Source organism: Stegodyphus dumicola, chromosome 1, assembly GCF_044657685.1.
Source record: "Stegodyphus dumicola isolate Sdum_Otavi_A_Nest chromosome 1, ASM4465768v1".
Taxonomy (NCBI): Eukaryota; Metazoa; Arthropoda; class Arachnida; order Araneae; family Eresidae; genus Stegodyphus; species Stegodyphus dumicola.
Window position 1 is genome coordinate 19,017,848 of NC_140768.1, and position 16,030 is coordinate 19,033,877.

Consider the following 16,030-nt stretch of genomic DNA (forward strand, 5'->3'; position numbering starts at 1 on the left):
TTTTTCTTCCTGCCAGTTTTCCGAATTGTTTTTGCGTAGAAACTCAAATTTGAATTGTAAAAAAAAAAAAAAAAAAAAAAAAAAAAAAAATCTTTTTTAAACTGTGTTTACCTGTATTTGGCGTTTTAGAATTTTCTATTTTTGCAATTTTAAATGAAGATGTTTTGAATTTTTATGTATTTTTGCCTTGCCGCGAAGGGAGAACTGAATTGACTGAATAAGAAATACAGGTACTATTCGCTTTCGAGGGCCATAAAAAATCGCCAAATTATCGTTGATGCCAATGCTGTCAAAACGAATTGCGGCAAGAAAGGTTGGTGTTGGTGTATTTAATTATGGCAAAGCACACTAGGGCTATCTGCCTAAGGGGAGGGATGCCTTTCGTGGAGGACTTTCTAAGGGAAACTGGCTCGTATACACGTGCGGCAAGAAAGGAAGTATAATAGTAAAAAAAAAACTATATCTAAGATTGATGTTTTAAATTTAGGATGAAAGGTTGATTTCATATAATACTTTTTTATTATTATAATTTATATGAAAAGGCTAAACTTGACTGAATGGAAGCATAAGAGTAAATAACTATTTCAGATCATTATTATAATTTATATAAAAATTGCTAAACATAACTGAATGGATGCCTGCATCGCTATTTCGCTACCGACTTATCGCTAAAGCATAATTTCATCTCGTTGGTTGTTCAAACGTAATTTTCTATAACGAATGATGCCTTTTCTTTGAAAATATTCTCGGTAAAGTGCAGAATCGCTCACTCATTTGTTTGCCGCTTTTTACAAGTGTAAAAACAATTGGATTTTTGTCAATTTTCTTTTACTTTTTAAGTGAAAATAGGTCGATGTGTACATGGATATAGTCAAGGGTGTGCGCAGTGCCATTTTTGTGCAATTCTAGGATTTTTTTTCAAGTGAAAATAGGTCGATGTGCACATGGATACCGAGTATGTGCAATTCTTAAAAACGCGTCAAGCAGTAGGTGATTCTGCACTTTACCAAAAATTCTATTGCCGACTTTTCGTCATGGGCAATTCCCAAATTGTTAAATCCATGGGATATCAAAAAAGGATTTAAAAATTAAACTAGTATTTGAATGACGTCTTAAGAAATATAGAACTATATAAACTTGCGCAATCTGAAATCAACGCGTACGCTAGATTTGGCGCGCTGTTAAATGGGCGCGTATGCTAGATTTGGCGCTTTTGCGCATACATTTTCGCTGCAATTTTCTTACGAACCTCAAAACAGAATAGTACCGAAATGTATAACTAATGAAATTCGAGGAAATAAGTGCAGCAAAAAATATGTATAATTTAATAGGCCGTAAAAGGAAGTCATGTGAGGTCCATGTCAGCTATTTTAATGTTAGAAATTGTTCTAGGTTTTTTAAAGAGCAGGAAATAAGAATTAACAGTTTTGCCTTCTCCGAGAATCGAACCACGGATCTCTCCACTGCCAGCCTGATACTCTAAACCAGCGGCTCTCAACCTTTCGACTTACGCGTTACATCTAAACAAAAATTGAAAAACTTAAGTATCACCATTACATTTTACAACGATTACTTTTCAATTTCTCAGATATAAAAAAAAAAAAAGTATATTTTGCCATTTGCAGAACATGTTGGCTATTTGTATTAAATATGCAAGCATAAAAAATATTCGATTAAAACTAGGTTACCATTTTAATTATCAAAATTTAAGTTATAACACTTTAATTCTAAAATTTAGTGCGAAATTTGGGTCTGTTCAAGAGAGATCAATTTCTTCGAGACTGGTTTTATTTCACTTAGTTTTAACCGTAAATTAGGATCCACTTTTAATTTTGTTCTGCATTTATTTTTCAAATACAGCATGGAAGAAAATCCTTATTCACACAAATAGCTTTTGCAAAAAGGCAATAAAAATTTAACACTTAATAAAAATTACTAAGATATTTGATTGTTGTTTTCGCTTCAGCCAAAAGTTAACCAGTTTGTTATTTTTAAAATTTTCAGTTACAGTTCGATCACAGGAAATTTCTGTCATAAATCTATAATAAATAGTAATATCTATAATAAAGTATTTTTAACTATTACATTCAAAAATCTCCACAAGATTTTTGAATTTAATAGTTAAAAATACTTTATTTTTCTGCTGCGTATACCTCCGGTTGAAAATCCCTGCTCTAAACGGTACTGTACTGATGGAAGGAACGTTTACTTAATGCCACATCATTAAGAATATATTATTCTTTATATATTCATTATTATGTTATTACTAGTACTACTTCATTCTATTTCTGTTATAATTAGGAAGTATTGGAATAATAAACATTGAAGCGTCAACATGTACTAAAGCTATATACCTCAAAGCTAAATTCTGGCTCCTTGTAGACAGTCAGGTGACTTTAACAGTCTTATCTTAATCTTCCAGTGAAAATAGCTCCAAACACAGAAGAAGGTTTAAAATAAATCTTTTTATTAAAACTTAGCAACTTACATGCCCCGTGTAGTTAACAGAACACACTTCTTGCGGAACAGAAGAAAAAATTTAACGCAAAACTTAAGCATGCAATTTACAAGGCAATGTATCTATTGTAAGATTTGAGTTAGGCTCTCTAATCACGCGAGCAAAACACGGTTCGCTAAGTCTAATTTCAGGTAACGTTGGACGAAAATGGTTCGCAGAAAGTAAGCGGTCACTGCTAAAAGACCTCCCTTAATTTCAAGAATTGCGTTATTGGGTACGTTAATTAATTTTCATCGAAAGCTGATGAATGTTGAAATGACAGTCAAGCTAAGAACAAGATAATGGATTAATAGACACAAATCTTACAAATATACAAAGTAACGTATATTATTCTAGTGGGTTTTTTTTTTTTTTTCGTTCTATTTCTTCTATAATTTGAAGAAATTACCGAAGTACTTTCAAGAATTATGCTTAAAAAAAAAAAAAAAAAAAAAAACTGAAAGCTTCATATTACGCCCAAAGGGGATTTTTTCATTTACGTACACGTTTCGAGATTTCGAGATCATTTGGGTTAATGTTTGTTTGGGATAAAAATACTTAAAAACAGCCCATCTTTAAAATTTCCGATACAAAGTCTGGCGCACTGGAGATAAAAAAAAAAAAAAAAAAAAAAATTGTGTGTGTGTGTGTGTGTGTCTTGCCATTGCTCGCTTTGAAATTCTTGAGCTTGTTAATCAAAATTCGTTAAAGTTTTACAAAATTTGAAATACACAATAAAATATTTAAAAACAGCCTATCTTCAGAATTTCCGGTAGGTAATCTCGAGCACTGAAGCTAAATTTTTTTTTTTTCCGTACTGTGTTGACATTGCTCGCTTTGAAATCGTTGAATTTGTTAATCAAAAATTCGTTGAAGTTTTAAAAAATATTAAATAGATAATAAAACAAATTCCAAATTTATCGGGTGGAGGATTACGTTATTTAGAATTTGATGGCTCTAGGTACCGTCGTTTTTTTCACCGTGCTAGAAATATATACATTTATGCAGATTCTTCATTATATAATTTCTTTAAATAAAATATAGGGCGATAATATTTGGTGGCAAAAATTTAAAAAGGTGATTCGCCGTTTATAGTGTAACGTCATAAAATGCCTTTTTGTGACTAATAACTCTTCTGGGCTACCACCACTTTGGGCTAAAAAAAAAAATAAATATTGAAAGTATATGTGGACAAAAATATAAAACATTTATGGTTCTTTTGTTTAAGATTCTATTTCTTTTTGTGGAGATGAATTTAAAACTTTGCATAACATCATTTATAAATTCTAGCTGTACTAAGATGAATACGATATACTCTCTGCATATTAAAGCACGTAACGCAAATATCAATGGCGTACCTTTCACGGAAGTCTACTGTGAATATTAGGATAGATGAAGCGTCATATCTGAGCTCTTTTAAATGCACACAGAATTAAGCTGTTAGAAGTAATGCTTAATTTCTAAATTTAGAAAAACCAGAACTTTATGTAAGATTGCCAGGCCCAGTGAACAAACACAAATAAATGCAATAGTAATAATAATAAATAAAGTAATAAAAAATAAAGGTAAAAGTTTACAATTGGGTGCTCCTTGTTTTTTTTGACGATTCTTTTTTGACGCCAAGATCGGCGCCAGGAAGGTACAATTTCAAGGTGGCCGCTACTCCAAACCAAAATAAGAAGTCAAAGAATTGCATAATCTCGATGCTCATATATATGCACATCAATCTATTTTCACTTAAAAAAAAAAAAAAAAAGGCAGCTAAAACAAAACTAAAACTATCTATCATGGTAACCAGAAATAGGGTTTCATCGCCAAAATTGAACAAAATTCGTCGTTAATCGAAGAGGCACCGAGTTCTACAATAGAGCCAAAATAAATAACTGAAATTAAAGTAAACGTAAAATCACAAACAAAAAATATTTTTAATAATTAACTAATGAAATAATAAAACAAATGAAAGACGAATAATGACCGCAAGACATACATAAACAAAAAGAAAACATTTTGAACAATATTCTTCATGATTAGATAGATGAAACTACAAATTTATTTTCACTTGTGATAAATTTAAAGCTCACCTTAATCGAATGACAACAGCTAATGAATACTCTTACTTCATGAAGGAATCGCATTTCAAAATGGGGATCTCTTTTCCACCTGCACCTGTTTTCCCTCGTTATTTGCTACTCCCTAGTGTTGCCAGATCGCGCGATTTTTCGCAAATGTGTTACTTCTGACAAACCTGTGTGACTAAAATTTTTGCGTATGCGATTTTGCTAAATTTTTCCCATTCCATCATTTTTCTTTTGCTACTTTCTCCGACTTTATAAAATTTTTTAATCTATCTACTAAAATTAATCTGTACATATAAATAAAAGAACGAGTCTGTGTGTCTTTCGCTCGTGCTGTGCGTAAGCTAATAGACCCAGGGCTACGAAATTTGGTACATAGGTGCATCTAGACAAAGAGCCAGTGCACCTCGAAGCGATTTTTTGAAAATTCGAATCAGGTTTTTTAATTATTATTATTTTTTATCCTTTTTGATGAAATCGCATCATTTTGAATTGTTTCATTCTTTTAGAAATATGGTTTTGGCAACAGTTCTTCATTCGATGCTTTGTAGCCGCGTAGCTGCCGACTGTTGAAAATCAGCACTGTTGCCACTTGGAAAACTGAGGGCGATAATTCTGTGCAATTTTTAAATTTAATGTTTGGTGTTCCCTTCAGGCATTTTTCCGGTACATTTAAAAACCAGACGAAGGCTGGCAGCATAACTGCTAGTTTATAATAAATAAATAAATAAACAAACAAACAAAAACACTCTATTTAGGTTTAAATAGAAGTTGGTATCTGGCAGTCTTGAGATCATAGAACAACAGGTGCACAGTTTTCTACTCCAATCGCTAGTGTACGATTGATTGCTTTGCTCGTTCTTTAAGATTGCTAATAACCAGTCCAACAGAACAAAGGGCATTTTCAAGAGTTTCTCTTTTTCATTCTTTCTTACAATTTCTTTCATATTTCCAAATGTCTTAGTTTACTTTATGCTATACACTCGTCATCCAGATTTCTGTAGCCAGAGATAATTATTTCGCCTATAATAAAATATATCTTACTATTTTGTCATTTCCTGAAAATCTGCCACTTGTTGATTTTCCTTAATGCATGACAGTTAGCGGGTGCACATTTTGTCATCCTTCGTAAGGTGTAATATATCGCACGTGTACTTTGTCTTAAAAAAATTATTTAAGTCAATCTTAACATGTTTTTCCCAGATCACCTTTATTTTACGACAGACAATTTAAATGAAAACTGTCTTTAATCCTTCTGAGGTTCTATAAAGTAATACTTCCCATACAGGGTGTCGTGAAGTCCAATGGATGCGGTGTTAAATTTTAGCGTTTTAATTTAAAATTTAAATATTTGCCTCTCTTTTATTACATGTCGTACGCGAATCACAGCTTTCCACATTGAAAAGCAGTAGTACACAGAGTCGTACTTGTGCAACTTTAAGATGATTTGCGTATTGTTCTATCAAACAAAAGTTCAGCCGCTCAACCGAGCTAGCGGTAAGTGACTCTGGCTATCTTACCGAAGAGCCCGGATATGGATCCCGGAAAAGGCGTGGTTGTTTTTGTAAATGTATAGTGTCTCTGCGACATGGGGTACTCCAAATATGCATGCATCGAACCGAAACTCTACTCGAGAGGTTGATGGTAGGGAAAGAGGGGTGGGAGATCCTTTGACCCCTCCGCTCCGGGGTGCTTTCTATCAAAATCGGGAGCGGAACTGAGTAAAGCTGTATTGTCACCTGCGTCGTTTACCTGTATGGTGCTCAAAGGTCTTGCCAACGACAGGTGCAATCTTGCCCTCCTCGACACGATGAATTTCGTGGACTTGCTCTGATGATGCTGTTAGACAAAGTGAGTTAAGTAACAGCAACAACAAACAGAAGAAGAGTCTTCGAGCACAAAGCACAGACTTTAAATTAACAAGTGAGGATAAATGTTTAGGTACAGAATTTTGTCAGGTCCTGCTAAAATCAGGACCTGATTGTTGTATCAACGACCTGATTGTATCTATCATGATCAGGACCTGATTTTAGCACACTTTACTCTTGCTAAAGTAAGGACCTGATTTTAGCAGGAGTAAAGTGGGCACATGTCCACTTTAAATGGAGTAAAGTGGGCTTTCACTTTTAGAGAACATCTAAATCCTCCTACAGTATTTAAAATACGTACTTTTTTTAATTTTAGGTTTTAAAAACATCAAATTTGAAGCATAACTCTTTATTTCAGCTCGTATCTTCCTTTAACCTTGAAATTACTTGGGAACACAATATAGAAAAAGAACTGCAGTATTTTTTTTTTTTCAAAATTATATATTATTAAATTTTAATTTATTAAGAGGAAAAGTATATAATTTTTCAAACAATTCTAAAATAAATTTTAAGGAAAAATAATAATAAAAAAATATTCTTCTATTTTTGGAAGACACTGTAGATTTATTTCCGTGTTTAATTCAAATGAATATTTGCTGCATTCATAAACAATTCCGTTGTGTTAAGTAGCTCGTATTTCTATAATTTAATTAAGGTTGTAATCAAATCAACAAGAATTCCATTTTCTGGTCCCCCCCCCCAAATTTGAAACTTTTCGGGTTCTAAATTACGTCCAAAGGAGCGTATGTTTTGTGTGTTATCTTTATTTATTAAATATCGTATTCTTCGCACTCAAACCATGAAATTCAGTTCAACAGTAATATTGCAAATTAATTTTAAAATGAGCATATCTTTAGAATTGTGAATACAGAGTCTCGCGCGCTGGAGATTTTTTTTTTTTTTTTTTTTTTTTTTTTTTCATACAGTGTTGCTACTGCTCGCTTTGAAATCGTTTAGTTTTTTACTTCCTTGTATGAAGTAAAAAGGAAGTATTGTAATCGCAAAAAATTTCAGGCATCATATTTTAACGAAAATATCCATTTTGACCGCTATCGAATGCAATATAACGATGTTTTTGCGTGACATCTGTAGGTAAGCACCGAATAAAAGATTCTTTTCCTCCAAAAAAATAAAACTTATTCAAAATGAATTCTGAAGAGAATTTTTCGTGGCGTCTGTACGTACGTACGTATGTCGCATAACTCAAAAACGAGTAGGCTCAGAACGTTGAAACTTTGTACATAGGACTGCTATAACATGTAAATGTGCACCTCGTGTTTTGGTGCCAATCGGCCGCACCAAACGTATATAAATATATGTATATATATCTCCACTCTGTTACCCGGCTCAGTGATCTCAGTTTCTTTACTCTTATATGTTTGTAAATTGTGCATTTTTTTGCTTTAAAAATGATTAAATTATGTTGTTCTTATCTTCAGGTTAAGATCTGCGTGCAATATTTTTAGAGTTATCAACAATTTAAAAGTTGTTTAAGTGCGGCTAAGCCAAATTATTTTTGCGACGGCAGCCAAGTTTATTTACATTTGAAACTTGGGCAAAACAACGAATTTGTTGCCAATCTAGAGAAACTAAGCTTCGCAACAACAAAGATAACGCCTTCTTTTATTATTGCGAATTTAATCATGCTTAATCCATTCTGGAATTCATTTGAGGAAATAAGTGTTTAAGATTTACTTCGTAAATTTTAATATAGATATTTTGTCTTTTTATGTATTTTTGCCTTGTCGGGAAGGGAGAACTGACTGAAAAACACTGAATCGTCTGTGAAAAACTGTTTCTTTTTTGTTTGCTTAATTTCTTTTATACATCGTTTTAGATATATTATAGTATTTGACTAGAACATGTGGCAACGATTAGATAATTCTTCAAATGATATAAATTTTGTTCATTCTGAGTTATAACATGAACGAAATATAACGCTGTTAAGTGAACCTGGCGTCAATGTGTCACTATGGTAAAAAAATATAGTGAATTTTAAAGAGTGCATTTATTCTATTGTGGTTTATGCGCTATCGACGAAGTAGATTTAATTCAATCCAATAAATTTAAATGAAATGCAAGAAAATATGCCTATAATTTAATATTCCGTACAAGGAAGTCATGTGTTGTGTATACATGAGGATTTTTTTCATCAAAAATTCGTTGAAGTGTTACAAAATCTGAAATCAATAATAAAACAAATTTCAAATTCAAATTAAGGCTTCCACGTGCCCATATTCTAAGGAAGATTGCGTTATTCAAATTTTGATGGCTCTAGGTATGGATGTTTTATAACAATGAGAGAAACATAGATACATTTATGCAGATTCTTCATTATTTAATTTCTTTAAATATAAGACAGAGCGATAATATATGGTGGCAACGATTTGAAAAGTGATACAGCGTTTTAAATTTTTCGACGCAAAATTCCAAAATGAAGTTAATAGTCCTTCAGGGCAAATTCCCCATTTGGACTAACAAGATGTTAATTTCTTTTATTTTATATGACATATACTAAACTGAGACTATGAAATCAAAATTGGTAAAAAATGTGAAATTTTCTATCATTTTGAATGAAAATTATTGAATTAAGAAATTATTTCATAAATTATTTTCATTAAGTGCACTTGTAAGCCACCGAAAAATTTAAAGTTTGGCCAGTTTGCATCATTTAAATTTAATTTACATTTTTTATGCAACATATGTATATAAAATTTTGAATTATATAAAATTTAAAAGTCAAAAATCAGTTCGTGTGTATTACGATTTTTTAACGGAGTTTTATGAAAAATATCAGTGTCTGATCAGTTAGTGAAATACTCAGGTTTAGGTTTAATTTTAATTTCAAATAATATCGTTAATATTTTGATAAGAATACAGCCAAATTTTAAGATCGTAATGAAATTATTAAAAGTAATTTCTAGAATTTTTTCACACAACATCAAGTAGTTAAGCTCTGCAATCCGACATGCAATAATAATAATAATAATACCTGTAAATATACTGGAGGAAAAAAAAAAAAAATAAAAACGAACCCGAAACTTGATGGACAGATTACTCCGCCAATGGCAGACGCAACAATGACGTCATAAGAGAGGCGTGTCCCCGCGAACGCAGGGTGCCGTCGGTTTCGACAGAAAGGGACGAATCTCATGTGTGACTGACGTGTGTTGATAGTTTACTTTGTGTCGAGCGGAATATGGCGAAAGACTGTAAGGAATGTATACAGATATTTACTGTGCTCATTCTTTGTTTCACCTGTTTCGGCCCTGGATCTTGCAAACAAGGTAAGATTTATCTTGAAATTCTGAAAACACTGGTCAACTGGCATACGTAAAGTAGTAGCTACGGTTGCAGTTCGCTATAATGGCTGCAGTCGGGTTCACTGTGCTGTGCATGGCGTCATGTTCCAGGGCGCACTCTAGTTGTCGGCATCGTAAACTACGGAACATCAGGTTTTTTAAAAGAATAATTTGTTCTTCAGAATTTTTGAAATATGTGTGATTTAGAGCATTTATTTTACACCTTTAATGAACATGATCAATGCCGTGAAAAAGATGCAAACTTTATGAATTCGAAATCGAAAGCACATTCGATGATTCTGTGATGCACCTGACACATGCAAAATGCCAATACGCTTCATTAGACAGATAACAAAAGTAGTTGCGGCCGGCCTTTATCTTGATCGAATTTCAAAAACGAAACAAATACCGAGCAAGAAGGTTTCGAAATCATGATAAAAATTTGCTTTCATCTTTTATAATGTCAACATTCGTATTTTTAACTAGAATTTTTGTTGTTGCTTCGTAATGTGTTGAAGAGGTAGTATTTATGTGACGTACAAAATCTTATAGAAACTTGGATGTACTATTTCAGCAAGCTTCTTCGAAAATTCTTTCCTATTTTCTTCAAGTCTTTTAATAATCAATAGGAAGATTATAAGTTAATGCAATATTTATTTCTAAATTGAGTTGTTAGTCTGTCAGATAACTATAATAAATAAATAAATATAAATTGAAGAAAATGCATTCATGAATTTGCTTATTCCATCATTAAATATTGTTTAAAAAATAAAGGGAATGGTTGTATTACTTGATAATATATATATATATATATATATATATAATTACAAATATTTACTCATACTACAATCATGTAGTCCTGTATGTAAATGTAATGTTTATGTAATATTTTGCAAAATTCGATAACATGTTTAATATGTAAACTTTTTGTTGTAATGTAAAATAAAAAGCATATTTTTAGAACAAAATTTTGGAACATGGAACATATATTTTTATTTTTGTTTTTCAAGTTTCATTTCTCTAGAGTAATTAAAAAATGTGTTTAGGTTTTTAGATTCAGCATTTTACATTTGTTTATGAATTTCTTAGAATTTTTTAAGAGATTCGTGCGCTAAATTTAAAATGCTAGTCTAACTACCATAAAAAGTAGTACTTAAATGACTACATCATTCTGCATTTAGTGGTAATTTAATTTAAATGATTATTAATTACATTAATTACTATGAAAATTATTCCCCAAATTAACAATTTTTCTTTTAAGCATTTTATTAGTAGATGACTACCCCACTTGCAAATTGAGAGTAGTTTGTGAAACAAGAGAGAAGAGAAACATGGCAATGTAAAACATTCAATTAAGCAAAGACACATTGTATTTGGCATAGATTTTATCCCAGACTCAAGATTTTAACTCTTGAGGTTTGGTTAAAATCTATGCGAAACACAAGGTTGTTTTGCCTAATTGTATATATGTGAATGTTGATGAGTCTGCCCTAAAATTTATTTTAACTTAAACATACATAAATATAAGTTTTGTTGCTGTGTTCATAATTTGATATCTTGCAAAATCAAATATAAATTACAGTAAAGGTTTGTGTGAAATAATGTTGTATTCTTTTAAAAATTCCAAAGGTCTGGTATTATGGATTTTTTTGCAATTAGTATTATTTATCAGTAAATGTTCAGCCAATCCTGTCAAGCAATAATCATGAATGAAATTGTTTAAACTGCACAGAATTTTTCTTTAAAGATTATAATGAGTAATATTGAAAATTAAATGTTGATAAAATATCTTGGGGAACATTATGAATTTGGAATTCTATAGTTGAAAGACTTGACATAATATATTTGGAGATAAGAATAATTGAGTTTCAATTTAAAAACATGATAATGACTGGAATTCTCAAAGAAAAAGCATAATAATGCAATAATTGTTAATATTATACTACTTCAGTAAAATTCCTTATGCATGCAGCCCATTTTTCAGCAAGCTAACCTTCAAGGAAATAATAACTTACTATTCATTATGTGCTAGTTTTTTATAAAAAACGTTGTCATATATAAAGTTGTTTATTATACCTGAGATTGAAGTGGAGAAGTACTTAAGAGGAGGGATGCCTTCATGGAAGACTTTCTAAGTTAGATTAAAGCAGATTGTGTTATATACTTTGTCATGGCGAAACATGTCACAGTTATCAGCCTGAGGAGAAACATGCCTTCACGAAGGACATTTTTAGGCAAAACATGAAATATATAAAAAAAGCCTCTAATATTTTGGTCACTACAGCATGAATTAATTAAATGCAGTGAAATAAATTCTGAAAGTTGTTTATATGACATTTTACTATTCTAATGAACTGTATAATAAGCTGATGGTGCATGAAATTGTAACCATTTTATATTATCTATATTGCCAGAGGACAATTTTTTTATATTCCAAGAGAAGTCTTTTCTTTTTTTTAGCTATAAATGTATGTATCTTATGTTGAGTATTTTTTGGAAAGGAAAAATAATACTGGTGAGGAAATCTTAAGATTTGTTTCTCATGAATATTTTTTTAAATGTTGAATTTTTCTGAAGAATATCATTCTAATATAAAATATACAGACTTCTCTTTTTAATGCCTGAAAATATACATTAATGTTTTCAATAGGCAAAGAATTTATATTCGCTGGAAACTATACCTTGTAAAAATAGAAAGTTGTTGCCATTCTGTGTCTTTTCATATATTTCATTTCATTTTAGCTGTGGTGTCAGCTGGCTATTGTAATTTATGTATTTAAGAATCAAATCCAAAATCAGAATTCAGTGTAAGGGAAATATATCTTGCATGCCATGGCACTTAGAATCACTGGTAACCATTTCTTTTTAAAAAAACAAATAAATTTCTCTTTATTTATGGACTCGCACATTTCACACTGCAAGAGTGAAATTAGTGCATTTTTGAGTAGAGGATGCAAATTTTAATCAAGTCTAAAATAAAACGAAGCAATCAGCCTGATGTCTATTAATATTTTTAGGGAAATGTTCTTTGCATCTTTCAAATTTTAGGCTGTTTATATTAAATATGAAAATGCAACATAAATATGAAAATATAATATGAATAATTTTGTAGTGATTCTTTATTACAGTACAAATTGTTGTTTCAAATCGCTATAGCCTTTAAAGATGCTATAACAACTTATTTGTCTTTTGTTATGATGGGAAAACTCATTTAATAAGATTGTGAACACTCATTTAATAAGAAAAACTAAAATTTTAAGACTTAAGACTGAGTAACATAAATATGATAGAATGAAAATTTTTTGATTAAAAAACACTGCCATGAAAATAAAAGGAAAATTTATTTATTAATTTTTTAAATGAAGATTCAAAATCCAATATATGACTGAAGTGTATTGATTTTACCAAAGCATTTACTGTTGAACACTTAATTGATTTGATAATAAAATAAAGCCAGTTAAAAGAATTATTTAAATCATTGAATTAATTAATATTTTTAGTATTTTAACTGCTTAATTTTAAATAATTTAAATATTAGCTATAAAAACAGTTAATACTAATTAAATAACATGAAACTTTAAAAACACAGTGACTTTGGGGCACTATAACTGTTGCAGATTCTTAAGATTTTTTTCCTGTACTCCAAAATACAAGTAGTTTATAACTATGTTGCTTTCCCTTAAAAAAAGGTCTTAATCCCAAAAACTATTAAATATAAGCAGGGATTAAAAATAAATAAGCCAACAGTAGTGTATGAAATTTATTATCTTTTGTAAAATGATGTAAAATTTAAAAAAAAAAAAAAAAAAAAAAAAAAAAAAAAAATCACTGAAAACTATTTTTAAGAAAATTAAAACTACCATTATGTGCTAAATGGAGAATTATTTGGCAGGTTTTTCATATTTTGCTAATGGTCTAGAATGCTTATGTAAGTTTCCTTTTATAAAATTTGTAAGTTTCCTTTTATATGATTTGTGCAAGCTTGTAATTAAGACTTGATTTTAATAGAGATATTGATAGTAGGTGAATGCTGTACATGTGACTTTTATCATATTAGTGCTTATCCGGGTGCTTTTTGTGTTTTACTGCATTTTAGTAATAAGAAATTTAGATCATTTTTGCGTTTAACATAAGATTATATAAATTTAAAGGGCAGTTTTTAAATATTTTTAACTAATGCATATTATATAAGAAATTTTTTTATTATTTAACATGTGAAGTTTTTTAATTTTTCATTTAGTAATTATTTAATTTATTATTTAATTTTTAATTATAAATATTGATTATTTGTGGTACACTAATAGCATCCTTCTTTTTTTTTTTTTAATTCTAAAATATTACAAAGTAGTTACCGTTTGAAAGCAGTATTAGTATAATTCAACAGCGTCATCCGCGACCATGAGCGCAAACACACATACGCCATTCGGACCGAATTATTATCAAAATAGGGTGGAAAGATGAGGACTTTCTCTCCCTCCAGCATACCTCTTTCCGGAGAAGAGAAGACCTTTCACGTCGCAGCAAGTAATACCGCCCCTTTTGGCGAGTCTATGTGCTTTGGCAGAATGCCAACCAGGGTTGCGCTTGAGACGGTCGAACTATATTCATGATATTTCTTTTTCGCGTAATAATTCATTCTGACTGATATAATAAACACCACACTTCCAGATACCAAATGTAATACAGAAAATAACATACTTGTTTTATCTGTGTCCTACTCCTAGTGCTATAGGGGTGGGAAATCAGAAAGCCCGTAAAATTTCCACCGAAAAATTTAGAAAATTTTCTGGAAATTTGTTATTCATTACTTATCGGCTGTCTTTATCATCGATGCATTTTTTCAGTGGATAAGTCAATTGTTCGTGACTTTCTCGAGCGAGACGATCCTATCCATTAGAAAACGGTATGGGAATCAATATGGTCAAGTTTTACTCCATTTTGGTTTGGATCAGTTATATATGACTTATTTAGAAAACGAAATCTCTTACATGCCTTGAAAAAAGCTACCATGGACTGAAAAGACATTTTTATATAGCGGTACTATAGGTTCCGTCCAATCCTGAACTGTGCTTAGACTTTTCAAAACCTATGGAGCAATGGAGCGGCTGAATGACGCAGAAAGAATTGTGGATACTTCGAGAGTAGCAAGATAACTCAAAAGGGTGTATAAGCAGTTCAGGAATAAGTGTCTGAGTGAGAAAGGTTTATGTGAATTTCAGTAATAGTAGCTGAAAGTATATGGGTAGTTCATGAGCCCATAACTGAAAGTCTTTGGGTTTGTTCATGTATGGCTGAATAATTCTGGAAGGCATATGGACTCTTCAGAAAAAATGAGGTGTCTCGTAATGTGAAGTTCAGAAACAGCTGAATGGCTGAGCTAAATAATAATACATGTCGCAATTCAGAAAAGTTGAATTACTCCATAAGCTCAGTTGATATTTTAAACAACTATACGGCTCATGACTCAGTCTGTGAGCAATTCAGTAATAACTGGATGATTGAGGAAAACTATTCTGTATTATTTAGTTACAATGCCTGGCTTTTAGCACTTAAGCCTCTAGCCCAATGTTTTTGAATGACAGAATCAAACTATCAAATCTGGAACACGTATTTAAGTGTCCATGGATTGTCCAGAATCACGAAGAGAACGCATCGAGAACTTCTGAGTCTGTTGTAAAAGAAACGGGCATTAAGGTAATTATGTTTTCTCAAAAGATGGAATAATGCCACAGCCATAGCACGAAGAGAATCTGAATATCATATCTCTTTTCCAAGAAGCCTAAGCCTTTTCTCTAGCTTTTATACCCACATCTGAGACATGAATCCTAATGAATTCCATATTCATCAGTCTGATAGCAGAATGAAAGTTCATAAGAATTTTTAGTTTTGGGAAGAACAGTCTTTCCTTTCTTTGCCATTTTCCTGTGATCCACAATGAGCTGGCATCCACTGCAATACTGTTGAGTCGGTAAGAGTATTCAAAAGATGTCGGCACTAATAAATACATTTTCAGTCAAAAATTTTTGCCTACAAGAACCTGAAACTATGAAACATAAATCGACGGTTTTGAAGAAGGATATCTTATGACAACAAAGTTGTCACAAGGCCATATGAATTAATTCCAATTCACCATAAAGACTAGTGGTATTGGCACCAACTGCTTTGGAAAAGGTTTGCTTTGAATGCTAGCTGCAGCGCCATTGTCTTTTACTTATCCGTCAGTATATATACAGTGTATTCCCGAAAATAAGACCCGGTTTTAAATTAATTTTTTTTTTTTTTTTTCTT

At 31.2% G+C, this 16,030-nt stretch overlaps 2 protein-coding genes across 3 annotated transcripts in view; one reads left to right on the forward strand and one right to left on the reverse strand.

The window, feature by feature from the left end:
• Positions 1-16,030, reverse strand: part of LOC118184539 (uncharacterized) — a 215,190-nt gene that overhangs the window by 103,051 nt on the left and 96,109 nt on the right. Inside the window, exon 1 of one of the 2 annotated variants that reach the window (XM_035354233.2) lies at positions 4,579-4,701. The exons of the other annotated variant lie outside the window; for it this stretch is intronic. The gene's annotated coding sequence lies outside the window, so the exon portion shown is untranslated. Of the gene's footprint in view, positions 1-4,578; positions 4,702-16,030 lie in introns of those variants that run through there. 2 annotated transcript variants of the gene reach the window in all.
• Positions 9,551-16,030, forward strand: part of Eph (Eph receptor tyrosine kinase) — a 479,031-nt gene continuing 472,551 nt past the window's right edge. The window contains exon 1 of the mRNA XM_035354222.2: positions 9,551-9,727. Coding sequence (XP_035210113.2) covers positions 9,640-9,727 — 88 coding nt within the window. The 5' untranslated portion in view covers positions 9,551-9,639. The remainder of the gene's footprint in view (positions 9,728-16,030) is intronic.